General features: G+C 44.6%; 2 protein-coding genes and 1 pseudogene across 2 annotated transcripts; all 3 read right to left on the reverse strand.

The window, feature by feature from the left end:
- Positions 1-1,664: 1,664 nt before the first annotated feature.
- Positions 1,665-10,003, reverse strand: LOC109783069 (non-specific lipid-transfer protein 2P-like). Its single transcript, XM_020341677.4, has 2 exons — positions 9,971-10,003; positions 1,665-2,213 (listed from the first exon to the last, which is right to left on the reverse strand). The coding sequence occupies exons 1-2, from the start codon at positions 10,001-10,003 to the stop codon at positions 1,977-1,979; spliced, it is 270 nt and encodes an 89-aa protein (XP_020197266.1). The 3' UTR covers positions 1,665-1,976.
- A 938-nt stretch (positions 10,004-10,941) lies between these two features.
- Positions 10,942-22,023, reverse strand: LOC109783039 (flavin-containing monooxygenase FMO GS-OX-like 9; annotated as a pseudogene).
- A 2,620-nt stretch (positions 22,024-24,643) lies between these two features.
- Positions 24,644-25,231, reverse strand: LOC109783038 (non-specific lipid-transfer protein 2P-like). Its single transcript, XM_020341664.4, has one exon. It carries the CDS (start codon positions 25,126-25,128, stop codon positions 24,853-24,855), a length of 276 nt encoding a protein of 91 aa, XP_020197253.1. The 5' UTR covers positions 25,129-25,231; the 3' UTR covers positions 24,644-24,852.
- Between the last annotated feature and the right edge of the window lie 274 nt (positions 25,232-25,505).

The raw sequence follows: 25,505 nt of genomic DNA on the forward strand, positions 1-25,505 counted from the left end.
AGTTGGTAGAGCTAGTACCATGTGTCTTATAGGTATTTAGGAGATTCACCAATCTTTGCTCCAAAAAGAGTAATCGGGCACAATTGATCGGGGCATGTCAAGCTAATAGTAGAATTATCAACTAATTTTAATCCAAGGGATGTCATATTTGTTCACTTTGAGGCAAACATGATGTATTCGAACGAGGGGAACTTATACACCGAGTTTGTAGATTTTTCTTCGTCGGATGACGAAGATGAGATGAAACAACAGCAGTAAGGAGGATTCTTGAGGAAACAAAGCACGGAGGAACATGTTCTCTACTTCACAGGGTCAAAGAAAGGCACATCGAATGTTGAATTGACATCCGACACGAGGGCACAATGACCTCTACGAGGACTACTTTGCTCCGAACGGCGACCATTGTTCTTACGCATCGTGGAAGTTGACAGGGCCTATGATGTTTACTTTAAGCTGAAAAAGGATGCCATTAGCTGCATTTGGTTCCGTGGTCTCCATAAGTGCATGACTGCTATAAGGATGCTTGCGCATGGCACAGCTGCAGATCAGTGGGATGACTACCTCCGGATGTCTAAGAGCGCATGCTTGGATGTCATGTTTAGATTTGCTACTGCAACGGTCAAGGTGTTTGGACCGGAGTACTTTTTTTTGTGATGTGGACCGAGTACTTGGGAGAACCAAATGTCAAAGAAACAACAAGGTTGATGGCACTTAGAGAATCAAGAGGGTTTCCAGGTATGCTTGGATCCCTGGATTGCATGCACTAGAAATGAAAGAACTTCCTGCTCAACAAGTGTAGTAGAAGGTTCGTCATATAAAGTCCACCATCATTCTTGAACCAGTTCTCCAGGGTCTGGAGTTTTCAACGGATGGATGAACATGTCTGGCTTGCAGAGTAGAATCCGGCGGCGTTTGAGCAATTTCTCCAAATGCATCTTCAGATTTGCAGCAAAAAAGGGAGGGCATGGTTGATCATATTGAGTTATTGATGCATTGTGGCATTTATCTTCAATTATATTTAATATCCAGAGTATAAGAAAAGGGAGGGCATGGTTGGATGCCCGCCCCCGACCTGATGTCTGCGGACACGCCTGTGCCCGTCGACGGAAAATTTGGGAGCGTCCGTTTGATCATCCACGTTGGAGATGTCCTAATTAATAGCTCCAAATCCTCATAGTGGAAGTATCAAAATTGCCACCATGGTATTGCCAGATAAGTGGGTCTTCATTTGGCAACATGGTCTGCGCCTAATCCTGCCTTTTTGATGGCCTGGTAGCCCTAATCCTCGTGCCCCAATCTTCATGGTGGAAGCATCAAAAATTTCCCCCAGCGCGGTAGCACATACATGGGCCTTCATTTGGCAACATGATCTGCACCATATCAGAACAGGCTGAACATGCATTGTGCATGTACGGCAGTGTGTGAGACAGCTCAATCCATCTGATGAAAGTTTCGACACAAGGTATTCGTGCGTGCGTATTTTTGAAGTCTGGAGTTTTTCTTGCTTTTGGGCGTGGTTTAGGTCTGGAGGTGTTAGTTTGTAAAAAAGATCAAATGGTTTCTTTATACGAAATCGAAGAGGGAGGCCTTTACTAATAGAAAAAACAAGATTTTTTTGCAGGATTTTTTTATACAAGTTTAATGAGCAGCAGCCAGGAAGCAACCTGCCCGCCGCCGATCGTCATCGTCATCTTGTTCCAACACACGATGGAGTACTTGCGTACCATATGCATGGTGTGGACGCACTTACGCACTGAGCTGCACTCGGCTATAGTGCCCAAAATTTTCAAATGCTAGGCTAACAGTAGTGATAAAAGATGTGTCCCTCTGGTGTGATAGTCCTCTCGATCGTCCCGTTGAAAGCAACAGACTTACTAGTTTGTAGAGTATGTCATGTTTTCAGCTAGGCTAAAGCTATAGTCTCTCGTCTCTCATGGACGACGGAGGTAGCCTACCTATTGCTGAGCCATACTCGCCTAGCAGTGGGGGACGGCGAGGCCGCAGGAGACGAGGGTCTCGCGCGCGTGGGGGCTCCTGATGTAGGCGCCGAGGGAGGGGTCCTTGGCGTACTGGCAGAAGCACGCCTGCTGCGCGCGCAGGTTGGCGCAGCACGCGCCGCTCGGCTTGGCGCCCGTGGTGATCGTCAGCTGCCCCACCTCGCACGCTGCGAGCGCCCCGCCCGGCGCCGCCATGACCAGTGCCAGCATCAGAGTGTTGCAATGGTGGGTATTTATAGGCGGCCACGCACGGTCCCAGACTCCGAGCTCGATAGCTGGCAACCTTAGTAGCTAATTAATAACCCACCTTCCGCGAGCCGGCTAGTTACTGAACTGCAGTAGTTCGGCATGACTAGGGTCAGGCTGGTTGTAATGGTTGTATCATAGCTAGCATCATACATGCCAACTAGACAATTTTGATGAGGTGTCATAGCATTAAATGAAGAAAGAGAGGATGGAGTATCATATCATGATACTGTATCATAATAAATGATATGTTACTTTTTGTTGAAGTTGCCAGCCTTCTTATCTACCAAGTATTTGAGGTAGTTCCACTACCAGTGACCGTTCCCCTTGCAATATAAGCACTTAGTCTCGGGTTTGGGTTCAACCTTGGGTTTCTTCATTGGAGCGGCAACTGTCTTGCCATTCATGAAGTTTCCCTTCTTGCCCTCGCCCTTCTTGAAATCAGTGGTCTTGTTAACCATCAACACTTGATGCTCCTTCTTGATTTCTACTTCCGCGGCCTACGACGAACTGCTCCGGAATCATCTCCATCCTTTGCATGTTATAGTTCATCACGAAGTTCTAGTAGCTTGGTGATAGCGACTGGAGAACTTTGTCAACCACTCTCTTATCTGGAAGATTAACTCCCACTTGATTCAAGCGATTGAAGTACCCAGACATTCCGAGCACATGCTCACTGGCTGAGCTATTCTCCTCCATCTTGTAGGCAAAGATCTTGTCAGAGGTCTCAAACCTCTCAACACGGGCATGAGCCTGAAATACCAATTTCAGCTCTTGGAACATCTCATATGTTCCATGGCGTTCAAAACGCCTTTGGAGCCCCGATTCTAAGCTGTAAAGCATGGCGCACTAAACTATCAAGTAGTCATCAGAACGTGTCTGCCAGATGTTCACAACATCCACAGACGACGCTAGAGGGGTTGGCACACCGAGCGGTGCATCAAGGACATAAGCCTTCTGTGTAGCAATGAGGACAATCCTCAAACTACGGCCCAAGTCCGCACAATTGCTCACAATATCTTTCAACTTAGTCTTTCTCTAGGAACGTATTATAACAGGGAGCTTAAACGCGAACTATTGATCTACAACATGATTTGCAAAGACAATTTAGACTATGTTCATGATAATTAAGTTCATCTAATCAATTTTTTTGATGAACTCCCACTTAGATAGACATCCCTCTAGTCATCTAAGTGATACATGATCCGAATCGGCTAGGCTGTGTCCGATCATCACGTGAGACGGACTAGTCATCAACGGTGAACATCTCCATGTTGATCGCATCTACCATACGACTCAGGTTCGACCTTTCGGTCTCTTGTGTTCCGAGTCCATGTCTATACATGCTAGGCTCATCAAGTCAACCTAAGTGTTTCGCATGTGTAAATCTGACTTACACCCGTTGTATGCGAACGTTAGAATCTATCACACCCGATCATCATGTGGTGCTTCGAAACAACGATCCTTCACAACGGTGCACAGTTAGGGGGAACACTTTTCTTGAAATTTTAGTGAGGGATCATCTTATTTATGCTACCGTCGTTCTAAGCAAATAAGGTGTGAACATGATAAACATCACATGCAAATCATAAAGTGACATGATATGACCAATATCATCTTGCGCTTTTGATCTTCATCTTCGAGGCGCGGCATGATCACCATCATCACCGGCATAACACCATGATCTCCATCATCGTGTCTTCAAGAAGTTATCTCCCCAACTATTACTTCTACTACTATGGCTAACGGTTAGCAGTAAAGTAATTACATGGCGTTTACATTGACTTGCAGGTCATATAATAAATTAAGACAACTCCTATGGCTCCTGCCGGTTGTCATACTCATCGACATGCAAGTCGTGATTTCTATTATAAGAACATGATCAATAGCATACAATACATATATCATTCATCACATCCTTTTGGCCATATCACATCACATAGCATACCCTGCAAAAACAAGTTAGACGTCCTCTAATTGTTTGTTGCATGTTTTACGTGGCTGCTATGGGTTTCTAGCAAGAACGTTTCTTACCTACGCAAAAGCCACAATGGTGATATGTCAATTGCTATTTACCCTTCATAAGGACCCTCTTCATCGAATCTGATCCAACTAAAGTGGGAGAGACAGACAGCCGCTAGCCACCTTATGCATCAAGTGCATGTCAGTCGGTGGAACTAGTCTCACGTAAGCGTACGTGTAAGGTCGGTCCGGACCGCTTCATCCGCAATGCCGCCGAATCAAGATAAGACTAGTAACGGCAAGCAAATTGACCAAATCATCGCCCACAGCTACTTTGTGTTTTACTCGTGCATAGAATCTACGCATAGACCTGGAGGTAGGACGAGAAGACACCGGGCTCGATGGCAACCGCAACGCAGCCGATAGGAGGGAACAACCTCCACCGCCGCGTGGAGCCAACCGGACATAGCGACAGGGACTTGCCAGGCCACCACTGGCCCGGCCAGACCCCAATGGGTCCGGCAGACCCTGTAGCCACGCTGCAGCACGGCGGCCGCTGAAGCCATCACCATCGCATCCACGGCCGCCTCGCCTCACCGCCAGGGAGCTACGTCGTCGAGCCCCGGACCGCAGGCCCGTCCCAGCCTAGATGGGGCCCGAAAGGGTCCAGATCTCGGCCGAGCAGGCGCCGCCGGCCAGCCGCCCACCGCGCCGCCCGCCAGCCAACGGCCACGTCGCCGCGTCGAGAGCACCTGAGGCCCGCAGAACTCCGCCACCGGGCCACACCGCCGCCGGGCAGGGGAGCCCCGACTCCTCCTCCAGGCGCACGGGGAAGGGAGGTCTGCCGCCGTCGGCGCCACCCGGGCACGCCGGAGGCCGCTGTCGGCGGCGGCGAATGGAGATGGAGGAGGAGGGGGTCTGGATGGGGAGGCGGGCAGGGGGGCGCTCTGCCGCCTCGGGGGGCGACGGGAGCGCCGGGGGAGGGGGAAGAGGAGGGAGGAGGAGCTAAATTAGATTTGAGTGAAGAACTTAGCAAAGTGTGGTTTTCTTTTCCTCCTGAAGTTATTCTGGAGATTATTAAATTCCCAGCTACGATTAAGTAATAAAGTGGCGGCATTGATCCTCGAAAAAAAAAAGATGGGCACGCCATGTGTGCTGCCAAGCGAAAGGCACGTCGATCGATCACTGGCGACAAAGCGAATTAACACCCCCACCTGCCGCAAGCCGGATAGTAAATCGTTCCCGCTGTAGCTATCGGTTGAACACCAAAATGCATGGAGAGTTGAAGCATGTAGTTGGCCATGACTAGGGAGGGTCAGCAAAAAGGTTGACGCACGCATGGGCACACTTTATGTAGTGCATTCAAGTGGCCAGTCGGTAGAGGTGAGCCGAGTAGTTCATCTCGTCCGATCCATGGTGGCTGCCCGCTCTCTCGGTGAAGCGATGGATCCAAATGCGCTATAATACTGTGCATCACCGCCGTGATATTTCCTTCTGGCGCGATCATGTCTGGCCACCAGCGCGCCCCGTGTACAAAGTACAACAGTACCGGCTTATACATGAGTCGGCACGAAATTTATGTGGGCAAGTCAATTTTTTGGGCCATTAGATTAAGATCCAACTGTCATTCTTTTTCTTCTTCCTCCGGCTTTCTCCTCCCACAAAATCAGCTAACCCAAATTGCAAATATATATAGTCAACCTACGTATAGTTGTTGTGTTTAAAACAGTAAATAGCATAAAACTACCACGATTCGGGCCCGGGTTTCTTAAAACTACCACTTGTTTACACGGACGAGCTCCTCCCAGGTGTTGGTGCTCTGACGTGGACGAGCGTGTGGCCGACGAGCTGCTGCTCCGACGCGGACTAGCTCCTGGCGGGTGCCCTCCTCCCTCTCTTCTCCGTCGCGACCAACACATCGTCGACATGGACCAAGCCGCCCGTGCTTTAAAACGGTCTCACGATCGGACGGATACCCGCGTGCCGTCGGACGCTAGTGCTACGCTCGTTGCACACGGTCTCAAAAGCATAGAATCACTGCCTTATATTTCTCTTCACTTTTACTACTGCCGCTACAAGCCTACTGAATGTTTGGCCTGTATTTTTTTCGCAACGGGTGTCTCTATACCTGGCTTGTAGCAAGGTCCCAACAATCTCCCTAACAGTGCGGCACAAAGCATGCGTGTCGCCACAGTTATTATTGTTTCTTTTCTTTCACCTTTTATTATTTCTTTTTCTTTTGTTTATACTAGCACATATGCCCGTGCGTTGCAACGGGAAATATATTTATTACGAGAAGTAACATGAGAGAAATGATGTGTCCTCTGAAAACAGTCTCCGCAACAGTGGCTGACGGAGGTAGGAGCTGCGATCTTCTCGCGGGTCATGTTTGGCATACGAGATCTTGATCATGGTGGGGTTGGTCAGCGTCTCCCATCACGGCGTAACTGCATGTATTACTAATTGCAGCACATAAATCAAAGACCCGACGACGTGCTGCTAGCTAGCTGAAGAAACATGTCCTAATAACCAATGACCAGCGCGGATATTTAAGAACATAATGCAGCGTCAGTACATTTTTTTTTATTTTTTCGAACTTATTATAGAAAAATAAGAATGAATTTGCGTATATTCTTTCAAACATGAACATTTTTTGCAATTCCAAACAACTTTTTGAAAATGCTGAATATTTCCGAAAAAGATGAACAACATTTTAAACTGGAATATATTTTGAAATTCAAAAACATTTTCTGAAAATATTAACCTTTTATAATAACCTAAACATTTTTTTTAATTGGTGAACACTTTTTTGAAATCGTAAAATGGTTTGGACATTCAGAACAATTTTGAAAATGTTTTTTCCAATTAATAAAATTATTTAAATGTCTTAAACATTTCACTAAAACAACAAAATTTGAAACATTTGAAACATTTTTGAAATGCAAAAAGAAATATTGGAAATTATGAATAATTCTAAAGATTTCTTTCATTTTGAAAAACAAATTCATAAAGAAAAAAAGTTCTGAACATTTTCCAAACAGATTTTTTTTAGAATTTGGAACATTTATCGAAAACTCAAACAAAAAATTTAAATTCTGAGGTTTTTTGAAAATGATGAATTTAGTTAAAAAAGGAAAAAACGAAACTAAACTTGGAAGGAAAAAAGTAAAAAAAAAGATATAGGAAAAAAAGGAGAAATAAACAACAAAAGACAACACACAGGATAAAAATAAAATGGGCCGGCCCATTACTGGGCGACCTGTGCGAAGCTTTGGGTATTTGATGCTCCCGTGCGGCAAATAGGGTTCTGCCAGCTGTGTGGGCTGGAAAATGAGAGGTCTGGCTTCGCTGGGCCTCAGCGCGCGGCCAGGTACGAAACCCTGGTTAAACGATTTTCCTTTTGTAGCAGATGAACGCACAAAACTTTAGTACTACCACGGATAAACACAATCTTTTTGTCGGTGAACGGATAAAAAAAATAGAAAAACGCACCTTGCTTTATATTTTGAAATATACGTCGATTTTTTTAAACACAAATAGTTTTTTAGAATAATGTATTATTTTTGTAATTCTGATAAAATTTGGAATGAGAACAAAAATTTCAAGTTTCGAACATTTTTTAAAATATGAACAAAAATGTGGAAATCGGAATTATGTTCTCAAAATAAAAAAAATTAAAGTTTTCTGGGATAAAATTAAAAAGAAATAGATAAAGAACAAAAAATAAAATAGAAATAAAACACAGAAAAAATAAAACGGGCTGGCACAGCCTTGAGCCCTGTTCGAAGTTAAGACTATTTGTCGCCACGTGCGTTAAATAGGGTCTTCCTAGCAGCGTGCTCAGGAAAATAAGTGGCCTGGCTTCGACAGGCCACAACGTGCGAGGCCCATGTACGAAAATTGATTTTTATTTTGTAGCAAACGGACGCAAAAATTTAGTACCACCTCGGATAGGGAAAAATCCTTTTCGGCGGTGAACGGATGGAGAAGTCGGAGAAACACACCTTGCTTTATTAGTAGGTATAGATATAGATTTCAAAATGTTATATTATAAATAAATATTTCAAGAGGTACTTTATTTAAATTTTTAACAGGGTTCACCATGAATTAGAAAATAAACATGAAATTATACAAATGTTTATAACATATGAAAAAATGTTTGTGTCATATAGAAAATATTCAGACACTTAAAAAGTATGTTCACTAAGTTTTTTTGAAACTGTTCATGAAAATGTAAAATTTCTTGCGTACTTTCTATAAAATGCCTGTACCACTCAAATAAATAGTTCCTACCATTTAAAAAATTACGTGTTTAAAAATATGTTCATGCCCTTTTTTGAAAAAGTTCATGAAATATTAAAATATGTTCACCCAATTTAAATAAACCTTTATAACATACAAAAAACGTTCATAGACACTCCAGGAATTTCTGCACATTTTGAAAAATATGCATGCTATTTTTAAAATATGTTCAAAGTGTATTTGAAAATGTTCATTGTGTAGTAGAAAAATGCTTGATGAGCATTTTATAGATGTGAACATGTATTCAGATAAATTTTCCTCGTGTATTTGAAAGCTATTGAACGTGTATCCAAAAGGCTTCAAGTTATTTATGCAAAATGTTCAATGGGTATTAGAGAAAAAAAAATCAACACGTAGTACGTGAAGTGGTTTTTTTTTTTTGAGAAACACCAAGCCTTATTATTCAAACTCCAGATGTAAGTAGTACATGAAATGCCCATAGTAATTTCTTATTCTTATCGTAAATGGGCCGGGGCAGGCCTTCATTCATCCTCGCCCTTGGCACATGCTCTGATGATGTTCGCCCCTGCGTTGAGGATGCGTGCACCGGCCGACACATGGGCCGTGCTGCATGTTGGCTGGACGTTGTCGACGACCTGTTGGATCTCGCCCAAGATCCTGCAATGTTGTAGTGGAAGTAGAGGGCAAAGACAAAGAGAAGAGAGTGAAGAGAAAAGTAGGGGAAGCACCCGGCTAAGTTGTGTGTGTGAGGGAGGGGACCATTGCCCCCTATCCTGCCCGGTGGCCTCTGAAACTGAAATTGAAGTAGAAGGAAATGAGAAGAAGAAGAAGAAGACCAAGAATACGGTTTGGGGAAAGAAGCCTTGCCTTTGTAGCTTTCCCTCACTCCATCGGAATTCTCCCTCCACCGTGCCTGCACCTTGAAGAATCACGGGATTAGGACTTTCCTCGGCACGCCCACGAAGGAGGGCAACGACGCCAGGAATGCGGGAACACATGCTCGAACAATGGCCCCACGACGTAGCCGTCATAGCTCATGGCGACCGCGCTACCCGTGTCCAGGAACGGGAACGAGTAGCCGTACCCTATGCTGTAGATGACTGTGTCAGCCACAACGGAGGAGCCGTCGGCGAACTCCACTCGCCCATCTGCGTATCCGCAGGTGCAGGCGCAACACTTACCGGTGGCAGGGGTGGCCCTGGCTTTCTAGAGGCCCTTGTGCGAACTGCCTCCATTGGGCCCTGCCATATGCTATAATAGACACAGAAAATGCTTCCACACCTATCTTGTACCACAAAATTTCATTATAAAAGCAAGTATAAATTTCATTAGCAAATATGGTCTTGATACACCATGGATATATCATATATGTTTATAGGATATAGAAGCTCCAAAAATCGAGAAGTCGTGTTCATCCTCATTTGGATTTTCAGTATTAGACACATTCTCATGGCCACCCAAATTCCTAGAATCCTCAGTGGCATTTCTAAAAACGAATTTATGCATAGAACCCTTTTGAGATCCAATGAACTCATCTACAAGTTTCTACCTTCTTCTTTTCTCACAACCAGATAAATGCTTTTTCGGCAACACGGTTAAAAAAGGAGAGGGAACACCTGAATTCTTGAATCTTGGTCTTGGAGTAAATTGGAAGAAATCCCAAGCTGCTCTAGGTATCCAGTGATCGAAATTCAAGCAAGCCGCAACCAGCAAGTCTACCTGACTACAATGGTGTACAACAAGTGAAGAATCAAACAGGTCAAACATCATTATCTCGATTCATCATAACATAAGCAAATAGACAAGGGTAAAAAAAGTGAGATCCAAAATATTACAAGGAACTTCCAGGATTCCCAGCCCCTGACCGCCTTCCCTCGAACGGTTGGACCCTGACCACTTCCCTAATGATGTACGGCCACGTTGTGGGTTGCTACTCTCCGCGTTCCTACCAGGGCATAGGGTGCGTCGCTGCCTTGGGGAGTTGGGGTCCTGGCCTTTAGGAACTCGCACAATCAATTGGATTTGGGGAAGAAGATGAAGCATGCCTGAACAGGAGACGATGAGTTGGCGGCATGTTTCTGGGAGACGAAGGAAAAGGAAGACGGAGAACGCCAGAACGGAGCGATGGATTCGTGCGTGACTTGCTCGCTTCTTAATCGGTTGGGCCTGCTTCTCTCGTGTACTATTTTTTCTAGGAATTTTTTTTGAGTAATTCTAGGAAATATATACACTACACATGCATAGGTATGGGCCTCTGCTCGGGCTGGCCCCTAGGCCGTTGCACTCGCCGGCATGGCCCAGGGCCGGCCCTGCCCTGTGGTTGGCCAACATCCTCGGGACCTCCTATGTGACGCGCTCTGCGGCAAATTGCCGCGGCGACGCACACACCGAGCACCGACTGGCCGGCCCATTTAGGCATCGTGACGATGTAAAAATATAGCAAAAAATCCGACGGAGGAGGGAATCAAACTCCTTACCTCCAGCTCGGGAACATTGTCGCTAGCCACTTGGGCTGGCGAGTCCTACAGACACTCAATAAGCACAAACTAGTAAAGAATGTAAAGACAGAGATTTGATCTTTTCCAGAGTTTTTGATCATTCTCTTGGAAATTATGAACAAAGTTATAAAAATTTGAGCAATGTTTGAAAGCGTGAATAGAATTTTGAAATATAGAGAAAATTTTGAACACTTATCGAAACATGTTAACAAATTTTCAAATTCGAACACAAATTGAAAAACATGAACTAATTTTAAAAACTGTGAAGAATAATTGGAAAATTTGAACATATTTTGAAATTCAGAACATTTCTTGAAATGTTGAACAAAAATTGAAAACAGGGACATTTTTGAACTCTAGAACATTTTTCTAAAATGTGAACATTTTAGAAATTACAGAAGATTTTTTGAAAACACAAACATGTTTTTAATTTGAGATTTTTTTTTGAAAAAGGTAACATATGTCCAAGTGTTGAACATATTATAGAAAAGGCGAACAAATTCTGAAAATTTCAGAGTTTTATTAAAAGCCAAACATTTATTTTAAAAGGAACAAAAAGAAAAACATGAATAACTTTATGAAACACAAAAACATTTTTCGAAACATGAACATTTTTTGAAAAATTTGAACAAATTTATAAGTGAAGAACATTTTTCTAAAATTTCAACAAAAGCATTTTTAGAAATCATGAACAACTTTTGAAAAATCACAAACATTTTTTGAAGATTTTGAACAAAAGCATTTGCAACTTTTTATGAAAACAAGAAAACAATTTTAAAATGACGAACATTTTTCGAAATCATGATATTTTTTAAAAAACTACCTTTTCAAAATCTCGAACATTTTTTAAAGGCAAGAACATTTTTCTAAATTTAAGAACAATTTTCAAACATGAACTTAGTTTAAAAAAGATAAATAACCTTGAAAAGGAAAAAAAGAAACAGAAAACGAAAAAAAAGAAAAGGAAAAGAAACAGAAAATCCGGTAAAAGAAAAAAACCGGTTCAGGGAAGCTTCTAGAAGGTTCCCAAAACCAGCTGGGTAGTGGCGGCTGTACGCGCAAAAACTGGGCCAACTCTTTGCGTCGCTGCTCGGTCGCTCGCTTGTGCGAAGCGCCGGCAGTTTGACACAAAGAGCGTCAAATAGGATATTCCAACATCCTCGACATGGCCGGCGTGTCGCCTCGGCATCGGGGATGGCGGCGAGGTGCACCTCCTGGTGACGCGGCGGAGGTCTAGCGCGGTGTCCTTGCCGCTGGTCCCGCACCCGACCACCACCACAACCTCGCCACGGAACAGCTCTGGCGTCCTGTACGAGTGGCTGTGCAACTGCCGGCGCCTCCATTCCCCCATGCCCTGGATGCCGCTCGGGACTCGGGAGCATCGGTTGCGCGTAGTGGCCGGTAGCCACCACAACGGAGTCTAACACCTCCTCATCCTCCTGCGCATCATCAACATCCGTGCCGTTGAGTCGCCGCACGGATCTCACCGCCCACCTGCGTGTTCCCTTGGACGTCGACCTGGCCGTGGGGGCAACGCGTAGGACCCGGGTGTTGAGCCTGACGGCGTCGATGAGTTAGAACGCGTCAAGAAGACCTGGAGGGAGCAGTGCATCTCGCGGTGACCGGGGAAATGGCGTGCGTATCGGCCAGCGCGTTTGCTGGGCAGCAATTGGAAGTCAGAAAAGCCGATGGGAACTGATGCAAAACACTCATCTTACATGAAAACAACTACCTTGCGCAAAGCTGATCCCAAATCTGGGAATAAAGGAAAAAAATGAGGAGGGCACAAGAGTTGTAGCAATGGGTTCGATAATCCTGCTGATGCAGAGGATGAGGAGAATGTGGAGTCTGATGAATCAGAGGACAACACCCTGCTGATTGAAACCATGTCTATGGAAGCCTACAGCAAAGAAAAAATGCATGGTTCTCGGGCAATGGTGGGTATTGATGATACCAAGCATAATGCTAATGAGATTCAGGTAGAAAAAACAAAGAAAACCTATAGATGTTGATATGTTAGATGAAAACATAGTTCATTTAAATGTGGTTATGGAATGTGATCACATTGAGGAAATGGAGGGAGAGGAGCTTTCCAAGATGCAGGGGAACTCCGAGTACATGGTACAATATCCTGCCTCTTCTTCTGAGGATGTGGGGGAGGTGATTCCTACTCCCCCTCTTATGTCTGAAGAGGTTCAGAGATTCAGCCTGAGAAACTTGCAGACTATGGAGGGAAGGATGCAGGAAAAAGCTATTGCCATATCTAAGAAGAGGAATTTGGAAGGTACTTCAGCAAACCATAACTCATATGATGCTTTATCTAATCCTGAACTTATGATTAGAGCTTCAAAAATGCGGGTAGCTATCCCTGACAGCAATATCTCTAATGTGGATATTACGAGAGAACTTGAAATCATCAGGGGAGATAGTTATAAAAAAGAGGGGGAATAAAATGTGATGATAGAGGAGGAGGTGATGTATATCACTAATGGGAAGGGAGATGAAACCCCTGTTAGTACTGAGTGGGGTGATGGGGATGAAGATGTGGAAGAGCATTTCACTGTAGTTCGGTCTAGGGAAAAAAGGAGCCCAAAGGTGCAAGTGGCTATTTCTAGACCCACTACTAGAAGCCAAAATCCTGCTGGGAGGAAACAATCTGGCAGACCTGTCCATAATACCCGGGCCACTAGAGGGGGGGGGGGGGGAGGAAAAAGATATAAATATAATGATGGGTCTCTTTTGGAATTGTAGGGGGGAGGAAAAAAAGGGATGAAAACCTGCCTATCCCATATCATTAGTGACCATTCCCTTGATTTCCTCTGTCTGCAAGAAACTCTAAAAAAGAACTTTCTAGATAGTTACTTCAGAAAGCTCGACCCACACAATTTATTTGAGTGGGAATGAATTCCTTCAATTGGTAAAGCTGGGGGCATATTATGCGGGGTTGGAAAAGAAAAGTTTGAAGTGATTGCCTGGAGGAAAGGTAGATTAATCCTTCAGGTTTCTCTCTATGATATTAGTATGAAGAAGGTCTGGACCTTATGTACGGTGTATGGAGCTGCTCATGAATGTGATAAAAGTGATTTCCTTAGCGAATTTGCAGATTTTTTCCGTCATATTCAAACTCCGTTGCTGATAGGGGGTGATTTCAACATCCTTAGACATAGTGGAGAGAAAAACAAATGGTGGAGTCGTTCAGCTCATTCTGATCTCTTTAATTCAATTATTAATACGATGTGTTTGAATGATATTCATATGAGTGGGGGGCGTATACTTGGTCCAATAACCAAGCTCATCCAACTTTGGAGAAGTTGGATCGTATTCTTATGAGTAATGATTGGGAGGATATATTTCCTCTTGTTAATATGAAAAAACTTGTTAGGGTGGTGTCTGACCATAATGCTCTCTTATTGTCCTTGGATAACCATGTTATCAGAGCTCCACAAAAAAGAGAGTTTAGGTTCGAGTTGAGTTGGTTAAAATCTGAGGATTTTATTCCTTTAGTTGACAAGATCTAGAACCAGCATGTTAATGCTAGTGACCCTATTGATATTTTGAATATCAAACTCAAAAGATTCAAGAATTTTTTTAAAGGTTGAGGTCAAATAAATTTGGTTGTGAGAAAAAGAGGAAACATGAGATAAGAGAAGAACTTGTCTCTATTGAGAGGCTAGATGAAGAAGGAAGTGTAGATCATGAAATATTTTGCAGAAAAACTGATCTCCTTGTGGAGTTAAATGAAATACTTGTTAATGAGGAACTATTTTTGTTGCAACAATCCAACGAGAGATGGTTGCTTGAGGGGGGATCGAAACACTGCTTATTATCAGAAAATTGCTAACGGTAATAAGCGGAGAAACACGATTCATTCGCTTAATATTGGGAGTACGGTGATTGAGGGGACCGAGAAGCTCCTGGAGCATGCCACTGATTTCTATAAGAATCTATTTGGGCCAGCTCAGGGGAACATGTTTCACCTGGATCCTGGAATATGGGGGAAGAAGAAAAACTTGATGATTTAGATAATGAAATACTCAATAGACCCTTTACAGAAGAAGAAGTGAAGAAAGCTTTATTTTCAATGAAACGTAACAGGGCACCTGGCCCGGATAATATTCCTGCTGAGTTTTACCAGCATTGCTGGGAAATTATGAAAAAGGATATTATGAGAATGTTTACTGCTTTTCATGCGGGGGAGCTTGATGTTAGTAGGCTGAACTATGGCATTATAACTTTACTACCCAAGATTAGTGGGGCCAATAAGATCCAACAGTTTAGGCCTATATGCTTGCTTAGATGCCCTTACAAGCTAATTACTAAGGTGCTTGATAACAGGGTGATTCCCTTTGCTGGCAAGCTGTTTAGCAAACATCAGAATGCTTTTATCAAACATCGAAGTATTATGGATGGGGTTTTGTATTTGCATGAGATATTGCATCATACTTACGTTAAGAAAAAAGTTGGTATTGTTATAAAGCTTGATTTTGAGAAAGCTTATGACAAGGTAAATTGGACTTCCTGTTGGAATGCCTTGAGATGAGAGGGTTTGGTACCACTTGGTGTAAGTGGATTAAAAGTGTCCTGGTTGATGGTACAATTAGTGTTAAGCTGAACAACACTGCTATGGGACCTTATTTCAAAAGTTTTAAAGGGGTTAGGCAGGGAGACCCTGTGTCACGATTCTTGTTTAATATAGCTGCCGAATGCTTATGTAAAATGGTTCTGCAAGCATAGAAAAATAATTTGATTGTGGGGCTTGCACCGGATCTAATTGAAAATGGGGTGGCTATTCTGCAGTATGCAGATGACACTGTTCTATGTATAGAACATGATCCCGATGAAGCTGTGAATATGAAATTGCTACTTTACATCTTTGAGCTCATGTCTGGGCTCAAGATTATCTTTCAAAAAAGTGAAATCCTGTGTGTAGGGGGTGATGATGATATTCTTAGAACATATGCTGATATTTTTGATTGTCAAATTGGACACTTTCCCATGAAATATCTTGGGGTTCCAGTGACATTTTCCTCCTTGTGTGTAGCCGACTGGGATTTTCTGGAGGCTAGATATATTAAAAGGTGTGACTCTGGATTGGGGGGCAATGCTTCTTCAGGAGGTCGTCTCACACTGTTAAATGCTAATATTTCTAGCATTGATTTCTATTATATGTCTATGTTCCTCCTATCCAAAACCATTCTTGAAAGGATTGACAAGTGCAGAAGGAGATTCTTCTGCCACGTGACTAAGAATAAGAAACACTATAATCTTGTCAAGTGGTCAAACCTATGAACGATTCTGACATAGATGCGTTGGGAGTTAGGGTGCTCGATAATTTTTGTGCGGATCTTGCCCCATCGCTTCCTGAGACAGAGGAGGAGGATGGTTCTATCGAGGCTCAGGCAGCTAGGTCCACGGAGCTTGGTTGTGAGGACCGGGTGGAGGATCCAAACAAGCCTAAATGCAAGTGGAAGCAAAAGATTTATCCAGCTTCGGCGGTGCGTAGAAGTGCTAGGAACTGTACTACTAAAAAATTTCATGACGAAATATGAGAGGAATCTTTTGGAATAGCAGAGGTCTGACAGACTTGGCTAAAAGAAGGTTTCTAGCGGATGCTTCTATCGAGCATAGGTAGGATTTTATCGCCCTCTCTGAAACTGGAAGAGACGATTTCTCTCCCCAGTTTCTAAGTACTTTATCGGGAGGTGTCGATTTTGATTGGCACTACCTACCTCCGAGAGGAAGATCAGGTGGGATCTTACTTGGGGTTAGATGCGAGTCGCTGGAAGTCCGAAGCGTGGTTATGGGAGATTTCGCCGTTAAGTTTCGGGTTAGATCGAAGGCGGATGGGTTTAATTGGGCACTGGTGGCGGTATATGGTGGCGCGCAGCCAGAACTCAAACCAGATTTTTGGCAGATCTTGTCTGAATCTGCGGTTCTGAGCAGCTTCCAATCTTGGTTGGGGGCGACTTTAACATTATTAGAAGGAGAGAGGAAAAGAACAATGATAACTTTGACGGCAGGTGGTCGTTTATGTTTAATACCATTATTGAAAGCTTGGATCTAATAGAGATAGAGCTTTCGGGTAGAAAATTCACTTGGGCTAGCCAAACCCGACGTTTGAGAAGCTGGATCAAGTCCTCGCGAGCGTCGAATGGGAGCAGAAATTTCCCCTGGTAACAGTCCAAGCATTATTGCACGGAATCTCCGACCACACCCCTTTGCTGGTTGACTTTGGTGAGGCAACACATGTGGGGAATACAAATACCTTCTCTTTTGAATTGGCGTGGTTTGAAAGAGAAGGTTTCTTGGATCTGATAGCCAGGGAATGGGCTAAAGATGCAGGAGGTAGGACTTCCGTTGCAAGATGGCAGAATCAGATAAGGCACTTGAGAAGTTTCTTACGTGGGTGGGCTAAGCATCTTAGTGGGATTTATAAGGTTGAAAAGGAAAGGCTCCTTACACTTATTCAGTCCCTAGATTTAAAAGCCGAGTCCACAATTCTAGAGACCATAGAGCTTCATGCTAAAGTAGACGCGGAGATGAGATTGAAAGAACTCCCGCGAGAGGAGGAATTGAAGTGGGCATTGCGAGCTAAGTTTCGCAAAGTTGTCCAGGGGCGCTAACACTCAATTCTTTCATATGATTGCCAATAGCAAGCACAGAAAGAAAAGAATCTTTCAGCTTGAGCAAGACGAAGGAATGATTTTAGGATAGGAAAACCTAAAATTATACATAACCGAGTACTACAAGCAGCAGTTTGGGCCTCCGGAGGATAATTTCGTATCCTTGGATGAGTCGAGGATTGATGATGTTCCTCAACTTGCTACGGATGAGAATGATATTTTCACCGCCCCATTTCCGGAGAAAGAGGTGTTTGAAGCTATTTCACAGATGAAGAATAATAAAGCTCCAGGGCCGGATGGATTTCCAGCGGAGTTCTACAAAAAGTGCTGGCATATTATTAAAGGGGATTTGTTACCGATGTTCCATGGTTTATTCTCTGGACAACTTCAGTTGTTTCATCTGAATTTTGGAACGATAACCTTGCTTCCTAAGAAAACAGAGGCTGTGAGAATTGAGCAGTTCAGGCCTATCTGTCTTCTTAATGTTAGTTTCAAAATTTTCACCAAGGTTGGGACTAATAGACTCACGCAGATTGCGCACTCTGTGGTGCAGCCGTCCCAAACTGCTTTCATGCCAGACAGAAACATCCTAGAAGGGGCTGTGGTCCTTAATGAAACGCTCCATGAAATTCACACGAAAAAACTAGACGGAGTTGTTTTCAAAGTGGATTTCGAGAAAGCGTATGATAAAGTCAAATGGCCATTTCTTCAACAGGCCTTGTGTACGAAAGGTTTTGATCAGGCCCGACGACACCAGGTAGAATCTTTCACGCAAAAAGGGAGTGTTGGAATTAAAGTGAATGATGACATAGGTCACTACTTCCAGACACATAAGGGCATGAGACAAGGAGATCTGATGTCACCTATTCTGTTCAACATAGTAGTCGACATGTTGGCGATTCTAATAGGAAGGGCTAAGCATGCTGGTCAGGTAGGTGGCCTGGTTCCTGATCTAGTTGATGGAGGCGTTTCTATCCTGCAGTACGCCGATGATACTATTATATTTATGGAGCATGACTTGGCTAAAGCGAGAAACATGAAGATGGTGTTATGCTTATTCGAACAATTGACCGGGTTAAAGATTAACTTCCATAAAAGCGAATTGTTCTGTTTTGGAAGAGCTAATGAGGAACAAGACGCTTACAAGCAATTGTTCGGGTGCGAATTGGGGGCTTTACCTTTCACGTATTTGGGTATACCAATTCAACATCGTAAGCTGACAAACAGAGAATGGAAGTGCATTGAGGAGCGATTTGAGAAGAAACTGAGCTACTGGAAGGGAAAGTTGATATCATACGGAGGCCGATTAATTCTTATTAATTCGGTTCTCGCAAGTATGCCCATGTTTCTCTTGTCCTTTTTTGAGATACCAGTTGGAGTTCGAAAAAGGCTGGACTTCTATCGATCCCGCTTCTTCTGGCAGAGTGATGAACTGAAGCAAAAATACAGACTCCCCAAATGGGATATTATTTGTAGACCGAAAGACCAAGGGGGTCTAGGTATTGAAAATCTTGAGGTGAAGAACAGATGTCTTCTCAGTAAGTGGCTGTATAAGTTATCTGTAGAGACGGAGGCAACATGGGCGCAGATACTGCGTAGTAAGTACCTTCACTCCAAAACTTTGTCCCAGGTGACAGTGAGGCCGACGGACTCGCCTTTTTGGAAAGGACTGATGAGAGTTAAATCAGGTTTTTTCAATAGGACAAAGTTTATAGTCGGAAACGGTACCATTACGAGATCCTGGGAGGATACATGGCTAAGGGAAACACCCCTCGCGCTTCAATATCCTTCACTTTATAGCATTGTTCAACGAAGAGACGCTTATGTGGTGACAGTACTTCAGTCCATCCCTCTCAATATTCACTTCAGGAGGACGCTAGCCGGAAACCGTTGGGAAGCCTGGCTCCATCTTGTGAGTAGACTGATGGATGTTCAGCTTTCTCAATGGCCCGATCAGTTGTGCTGGAAGCTAACTAGGAATGGAGAGTTTACAGTAAAATCCATGTATCTGGATGTTATCAATTCTAACTCCATTCCTAGTTCGAAACATGTTTGGAAAGTCAAAGTACCTTTGAAAGTTAAAGTGTTTATGTGGTTTGTACATAAACAAGTCATTTTAACTAAGGACAACCTGGCAAAACGCAACCAGATAGGACCTACAAGATGTAGTTTTTGTGATCGGGATAAATCCATCAAACACCTCTTTCTTGACTGCCCGTTGGCAAAAAATTTATGGCAGACGATTCACATAGCCTTTAACATTACTCCTCGGAATACTGTCAGCATGTTATTTGGGACGTGACTTGACGGGATAGATTCCGAAACAGCAAGACACATTCGCGTAGGAGTATGTGCTTTATTTTGGGCAGTCTGGAACTGCAGAAATGATTTGGTCTTTAATAGAACAACAAATATTCATTTTTTGCAGGTTATCTTCTGAGCCACTGCGTTGACCCGTATGTGGTCGCTATTCACTCCGACGGAGGCCAGGGAGCATATGGTTAATGGATCTATCCGATGGGAGATGGTAGCACGGGCTATTTTCAACCGGTTTGGATGGCGATCATGTAATAGGATAGGCAGTTAGTTTTCCTATCTTTCTTATGCCAGCCTGTTGTGGCTTTACTTTTATTTTTCTGCTCTTTGTGAGCATTTTTTGTTCTTTTGTTTGAGACATCAAGACTTGTGTTAGAACCTATTTGCTTATTAATTAAGTTGTCCGTATGCATCGTTCTGATGCAGAGGCCGGGGAGCTCCCCCTTTTCGAAAAAAAATCTTGTCAAGTGGTCCAGAATCTGTAGATCTAAGAATAAAGGGGGCTTGGGTGTTAAGGACTTGCATAAGCAGAACTTAAGTCTGCTTACCAAGTGGTGGTGGAAGTTGGAAACTAAATCAGGCTTATGGCAGGATATTGTTAAAGCTAATACCTCGGCAAGGCCACAGTGGCTGATGTCAAAATGAAAAACAATGACTCATCGTGCTGGAAAGCCATTATGAAGGTGAAGTATCTTTATATGGCAGGAAGGTGGGTGGTGATTCAATCAGGTGATATTGCCAGGCTAGCTATGGATTGACCCCATTGGGGACAATATCCCGCTGGCTGAACAATTCCCTCGTTTATTCTCTATATGCAATTATCCTGAGTGCACTATTGATAAATGCTTAAACGCTGACCCCCTCCTCTTTCTTTAGAAGAAGGCTGAACACTAAACTTAGTGAACAATGGATAATTGTGGGTAACAAGGCGCGGGAAGCCTGTGTTTCAGAGGACAGTGATGTTATCAAATGGGGTTTAGGTGTGAAGACCTCATTCACCACTAAGTCTGTGTATTCTCTCCTAGAGAAAAACATTGCTGGGTGTGATTACAGATGGATCTGGAATGCCAGAATCCCATTGAAAATTCAAATTTTTTATGGCAGTTATTTCATAATGTTGTCCTGACTAGAGATGTGATGAAACATCAAGGATGGAAAGGGAATCCTAAATGCTCCTTTTGCGAGGGGCGGGAGACATCGCATCACTTGTTTTTTACTTGTCCTGTTGCTAGGGTGACCTGGAGAACAGTTGCATGCATGTTCGGCACTGCACTATGCCTTGATAGTATTTGGCAAGCTTATGTGTGGTGCTTTACCTTTTTCCCTGGTGGAGAAGAGTTTTACACAGCAGGGATTGCGGCTATGTGTTGGGCGATATGGTCTTGTCGCAACAGAGCTACTTTCGAATTCAAACCGCTTAAAACCCCGTTTGAATGCATCTTTTCTGCTTGTGCTTTAATGTGTTGCTGGGCAGCGCTGCTGAAGAAGAAGACGCTGCGACCATGAGGGATGGGGCAAAGATGCTGAAGGAGAACGCATCGATGATGATGAGAATCTGCGCGGCAAGTCAAGAGGGAGCAACGCGCTAAGACATACACTTCGCGCGGTGGATCTGTGATCCTTAGATGCTCTGGACTAGCTATGTTTTGTTAAATTCTTCCCCTGCATGGGTCTAGCCTTTTGTTGCTCAGCCGTGAGCGGTTTGGTGTATGGTGGGGGCTGTAGGCCCTGAACTTAGTAACTGAGATATGGTGTCGTTGGATTTTCGTCTCATGGTGGGTAATTTCGATGGCGAGTGCTCACAGTGGGTTTTCCGACGATGCTTAACCTCGCTCTTCCCTTTTCTTCCTTTCTTTGGACTGCTGTGTTTCTATTATATCGCAGTAATGAAAAGGGGTTATGCCCGATTTAAAAAAAAAAGCCGATGGCCTCTCGCCGGCTGATAAGGCGGAGACACGCGTACATACGTGTGTACCATATGCATGGCGTTGACGCACGTACTCAGCTGGCTACAGTCGGCTCGATATATTGCCCAAAATTGACAAATGGTAGGCTAGCTTACACGAAGTGACCCTGCCCCATGCATTTTGATAGAGCAGAGGCCGTGGAGTAGCATAGCATCCGTGGGGAAATTTTGGAACTGAGAGCAACTTAACAACACCTCCGGGGCTACCGCGGAGCGCTAAAAAAGCTTTTGCAGCGTGTTGTTCGCGCGTTTTTGCGCGGGGCGGTGCACTTACTGCAGCGGCCGTTGCAAAGTTTAGCGCGCGCGTGCCGCTCCAACAGACGCTGCAAAAAAACTGCGCGCGCTCTCGCACAAACAAACATATGCACTCTAAACACAACTAAGAAAAGCAAACACAAATAAAATAAATCAACAATAAATAGTACAATTTCATTATTACAACTCAAACAAATAGTTTATCTTGCAATAGACCAAATAGTTGAACAATACAACATCAAACGCACAAATCATGATGTTCTTTGTAGGCCATTCCATGCCCACCACTCCTCAATGAGATCCTTCTGAAGATCATCATGTGTTTCGGCACGTCGAATGGCATGATAGGAGGCAACAAAACGGGCCACCCTGGCAGTCCTCCGCCGCACTCACACGGGATGTTCCAAGAGCTCATACTGAGAATAGTCTAAATCTTGGCCACGCTCATTCTCGATGATCATGTTGTGCATGATCACACAAGCGTGCATGATGTACCAAAACATCTTTTGATTCCAAAATCTAGCCGGTCCTCTCACAATAGCAAATTGGGTTTGCAAAATCCCAAAAGCTCTCTCCACATCTTTTCTAGCTGCCGCCTGAGCATTGTGGAGATCAAGATTTTTCATACCTTCCAATCTTTTTAACGGCTTCACAAATGTTTGCCACTTTGGATAGATGCCATCTGCAAGATAATAACCATAGTTGTATGTATGGCCATTTGCTACAAACTGCACCGGTGGCAGTTCACCATTTGCAATCTTATTCATCAGTGGTGACCGATTAACAACGTTGATGTCATTCAAAGATCCAGGCATTCCAAAAAAAGCATGCCAAATCCAAGTCTCTTGATCGGCCACCGCTTCAAGGATTATAGTGGAACCCTTTTTTGGCCGTGAAATTGCCCATGCCATGCCTTAGGACTATTCTTCCAACTCCAATGCATGCAATCTATTGAGCCAAGCATACCTGAGAAGCCGCGAGCTTTGTTCATCTCCAATAGCCTTGCGGCGTCTTCAGCATTGGGAGATCTCAAATACTCCTGGCCAAACACTTGCACAATTCCGACTGCGAAGCGCTTGACACACATGATGGCTTGACTCTCACCCATGGCCAAGTGGTCATCAACTAGATCAGCGGGAATACCGTATTCCAACATACGCAAAGCGGTTGCCACCTTCTGAAAAGTGCTATGTCCGAGCTCTCCGGCAGCATTCCTCCTTTGCTGAAAAAACCGGTCATGGCTCGCTAGTTTCTCTACAATGCGCATGAACAACTCGGTGCTCATCCTAAACCGGCGCGGGAAGTACGACTCGGGGTACACGGGATTATCGACAAAATAGTGCCTCATCAATGTGTTGTGGGCATCCATCCTATCCCTCCAAATTTTCTGCCAACCCATAACCGAACCACCGTTCTTCGGTTTTTTATTGATGTGCACAGATAGGATCATTGCAAGATCCTCCTCCTCTTCAATATCAAATTCTTCTTCGGAAGAATCATATGACGAACTCATCTACAATGTTTAATTTAAATGAGGCTATAAAAACTACAAACAACATGCACCAAATTCATGTAAAAAATGTGAAGTTGAAGCAATACATACCTTGCAGGCGTTTTGTCGAACACCTTGTGGGCGCCGAGCGGCAGTGGGCGGCCGGGCGCTGTTCGTCGGAGGAATGGCGCGTGCGAGGGGCGGCGGCGACTGGAGGGAGGAGGAAGCGGCGGTGGCGCGGGGATAGGTCGGGGAAGCGCTGGAACAAATGGGGTGGTGCGGGCGCTCGAGTGTGCGGCGCGCGGTAGTGGGCGGAGCAATAAACGGCGTGCGATGGCGTTTCGGACCGCGCGTTGAACTCTTTTTGCCGCGCGAGCGGTTATTGCGCGTCTGCTGGAGTTTGGTTAGCGATTGCGCGCGCGCTAAAAACCACAAATTTGCGGCACGGCACTTATATAGCGCGGCTGTTGGAGATGCTCTGAAAGTCTTCAACAACATCTCCGCGCCCCCTCACATCATCATCCACATGATCATCCACATGATCCGAGACGAAGCGTGCAGTTGTATATATGGTAGCCGGGGCTCAACACTTGTGTGATATTACGTCGGGAGAGTAGACTTTTGTTTCGCCTTCCGGCTAGTGACTTTGTTAAAATCCTTGTTAATTAATGAATGTGTCAAATGTTTTGCCCTTTGCGGAAAAAAAATAGTGCCGGCTTGATTGTATGGAGCTGAACTTGATTGCTGGCTGATAAATGAATTCAACGCACATGAGTACGCGCCACAGTGTTTAAAGTCACACCACACATCGCATATACACACAAGCAATCCCGTTGAAAGCGACAGTAGTAGCAGCAGGCAGTTACTAGCTTGTAGAGCATCTCATGTTAGCTGTTGCAATGTAGGAGTATCAGGCAATCACCAGTGGCTTACTTGTGTCTACAAGTACAAAACCCGATCGTAGTAATTTTGGTTGAAATCTTACAGCAAGTAACCACGGACATAGGAAGCAGAGGAGAATGAAGTTAACAAAAGTCGGTCATTTTATTCCAGCATCATCACCCAACATCTTTTATTTTATTCCATCATCATCCATCGAACAGGAACATGGATGCATGCGGCATGGACGCATCGCGCACTCACCAGCTAGGCTAGCTATAGTCTCATCTCTCATCTGATGGACGGCGGAGGCAGCTATAGCTGAGCCATACATACTCGCTAGGCGGCCTGGCGCCTAGCTGTGCGGGACGGCGAGGCCGCAGGTGACGAGGGTCTCGCGCGCGTGGGGGCTGCGGATGTAGGCGCCGAGGGAGGGGTCCTTGGCGTACTGGCAGAAGCACGCCTGCTGCGCGCGCAGGTTGGCGCAGCACGCGCCGCTCGGCTTGGCACCGGTGGTGATCGCCGGCATGCACACCGTCAGCTGCCCCACCACGCACGCGGCACGCGCCCCGCCCGGCGCCGCCACCACCAGCGCCAGCATCATGGCCGCCAGGAGGACCTCCTTCCTCATATCGCCATGCCCGTCGATCTACTCTTCCACTCTCGCTATCGCGGTCGCAGAGGTGTACGTTGTGTCTTGTGTGATGGGAATGGGAGAGATGGTGGTGAGGAGAGGGGTGCTGGAACTCCTGGGGTATTTATAGCTGGCCTGGCCATGCACCGTCCGAATACGTGGCCATGGCCGCCGACGGAGCAGGTGGTTGATTAAGACAGTAGAACAATCCCGCATTATCAATCGCTCTCGTCCTGTGCAATTATCAGTTGAACACCCTGGTACTGAATTGCACTTGCACTACTAGTTCGACCTGACTACGGTCAGCAAAAAGGTTGATGCATTCATGCATGCATGGCTACACCTAGGGACGTTCTGCATTGAAACCCAGTGGG

Source organism: Aegilops tauschii, chromosome 4 (genome assembly GCF_002575655.3).
Source record: "Aegilops tauschii subsp. strangulata cultivar AL8/78 chromosome 4, Aet v6.0, whole genome shotgun sequence".
Classification (NCBI taxonomy): domain Eukaryota; kingdom Viridiplantae; phylum Streptophyta; class Magnoliopsida; order Poales; family Poaceae; genus Aegilops; species Aegilops tauschii.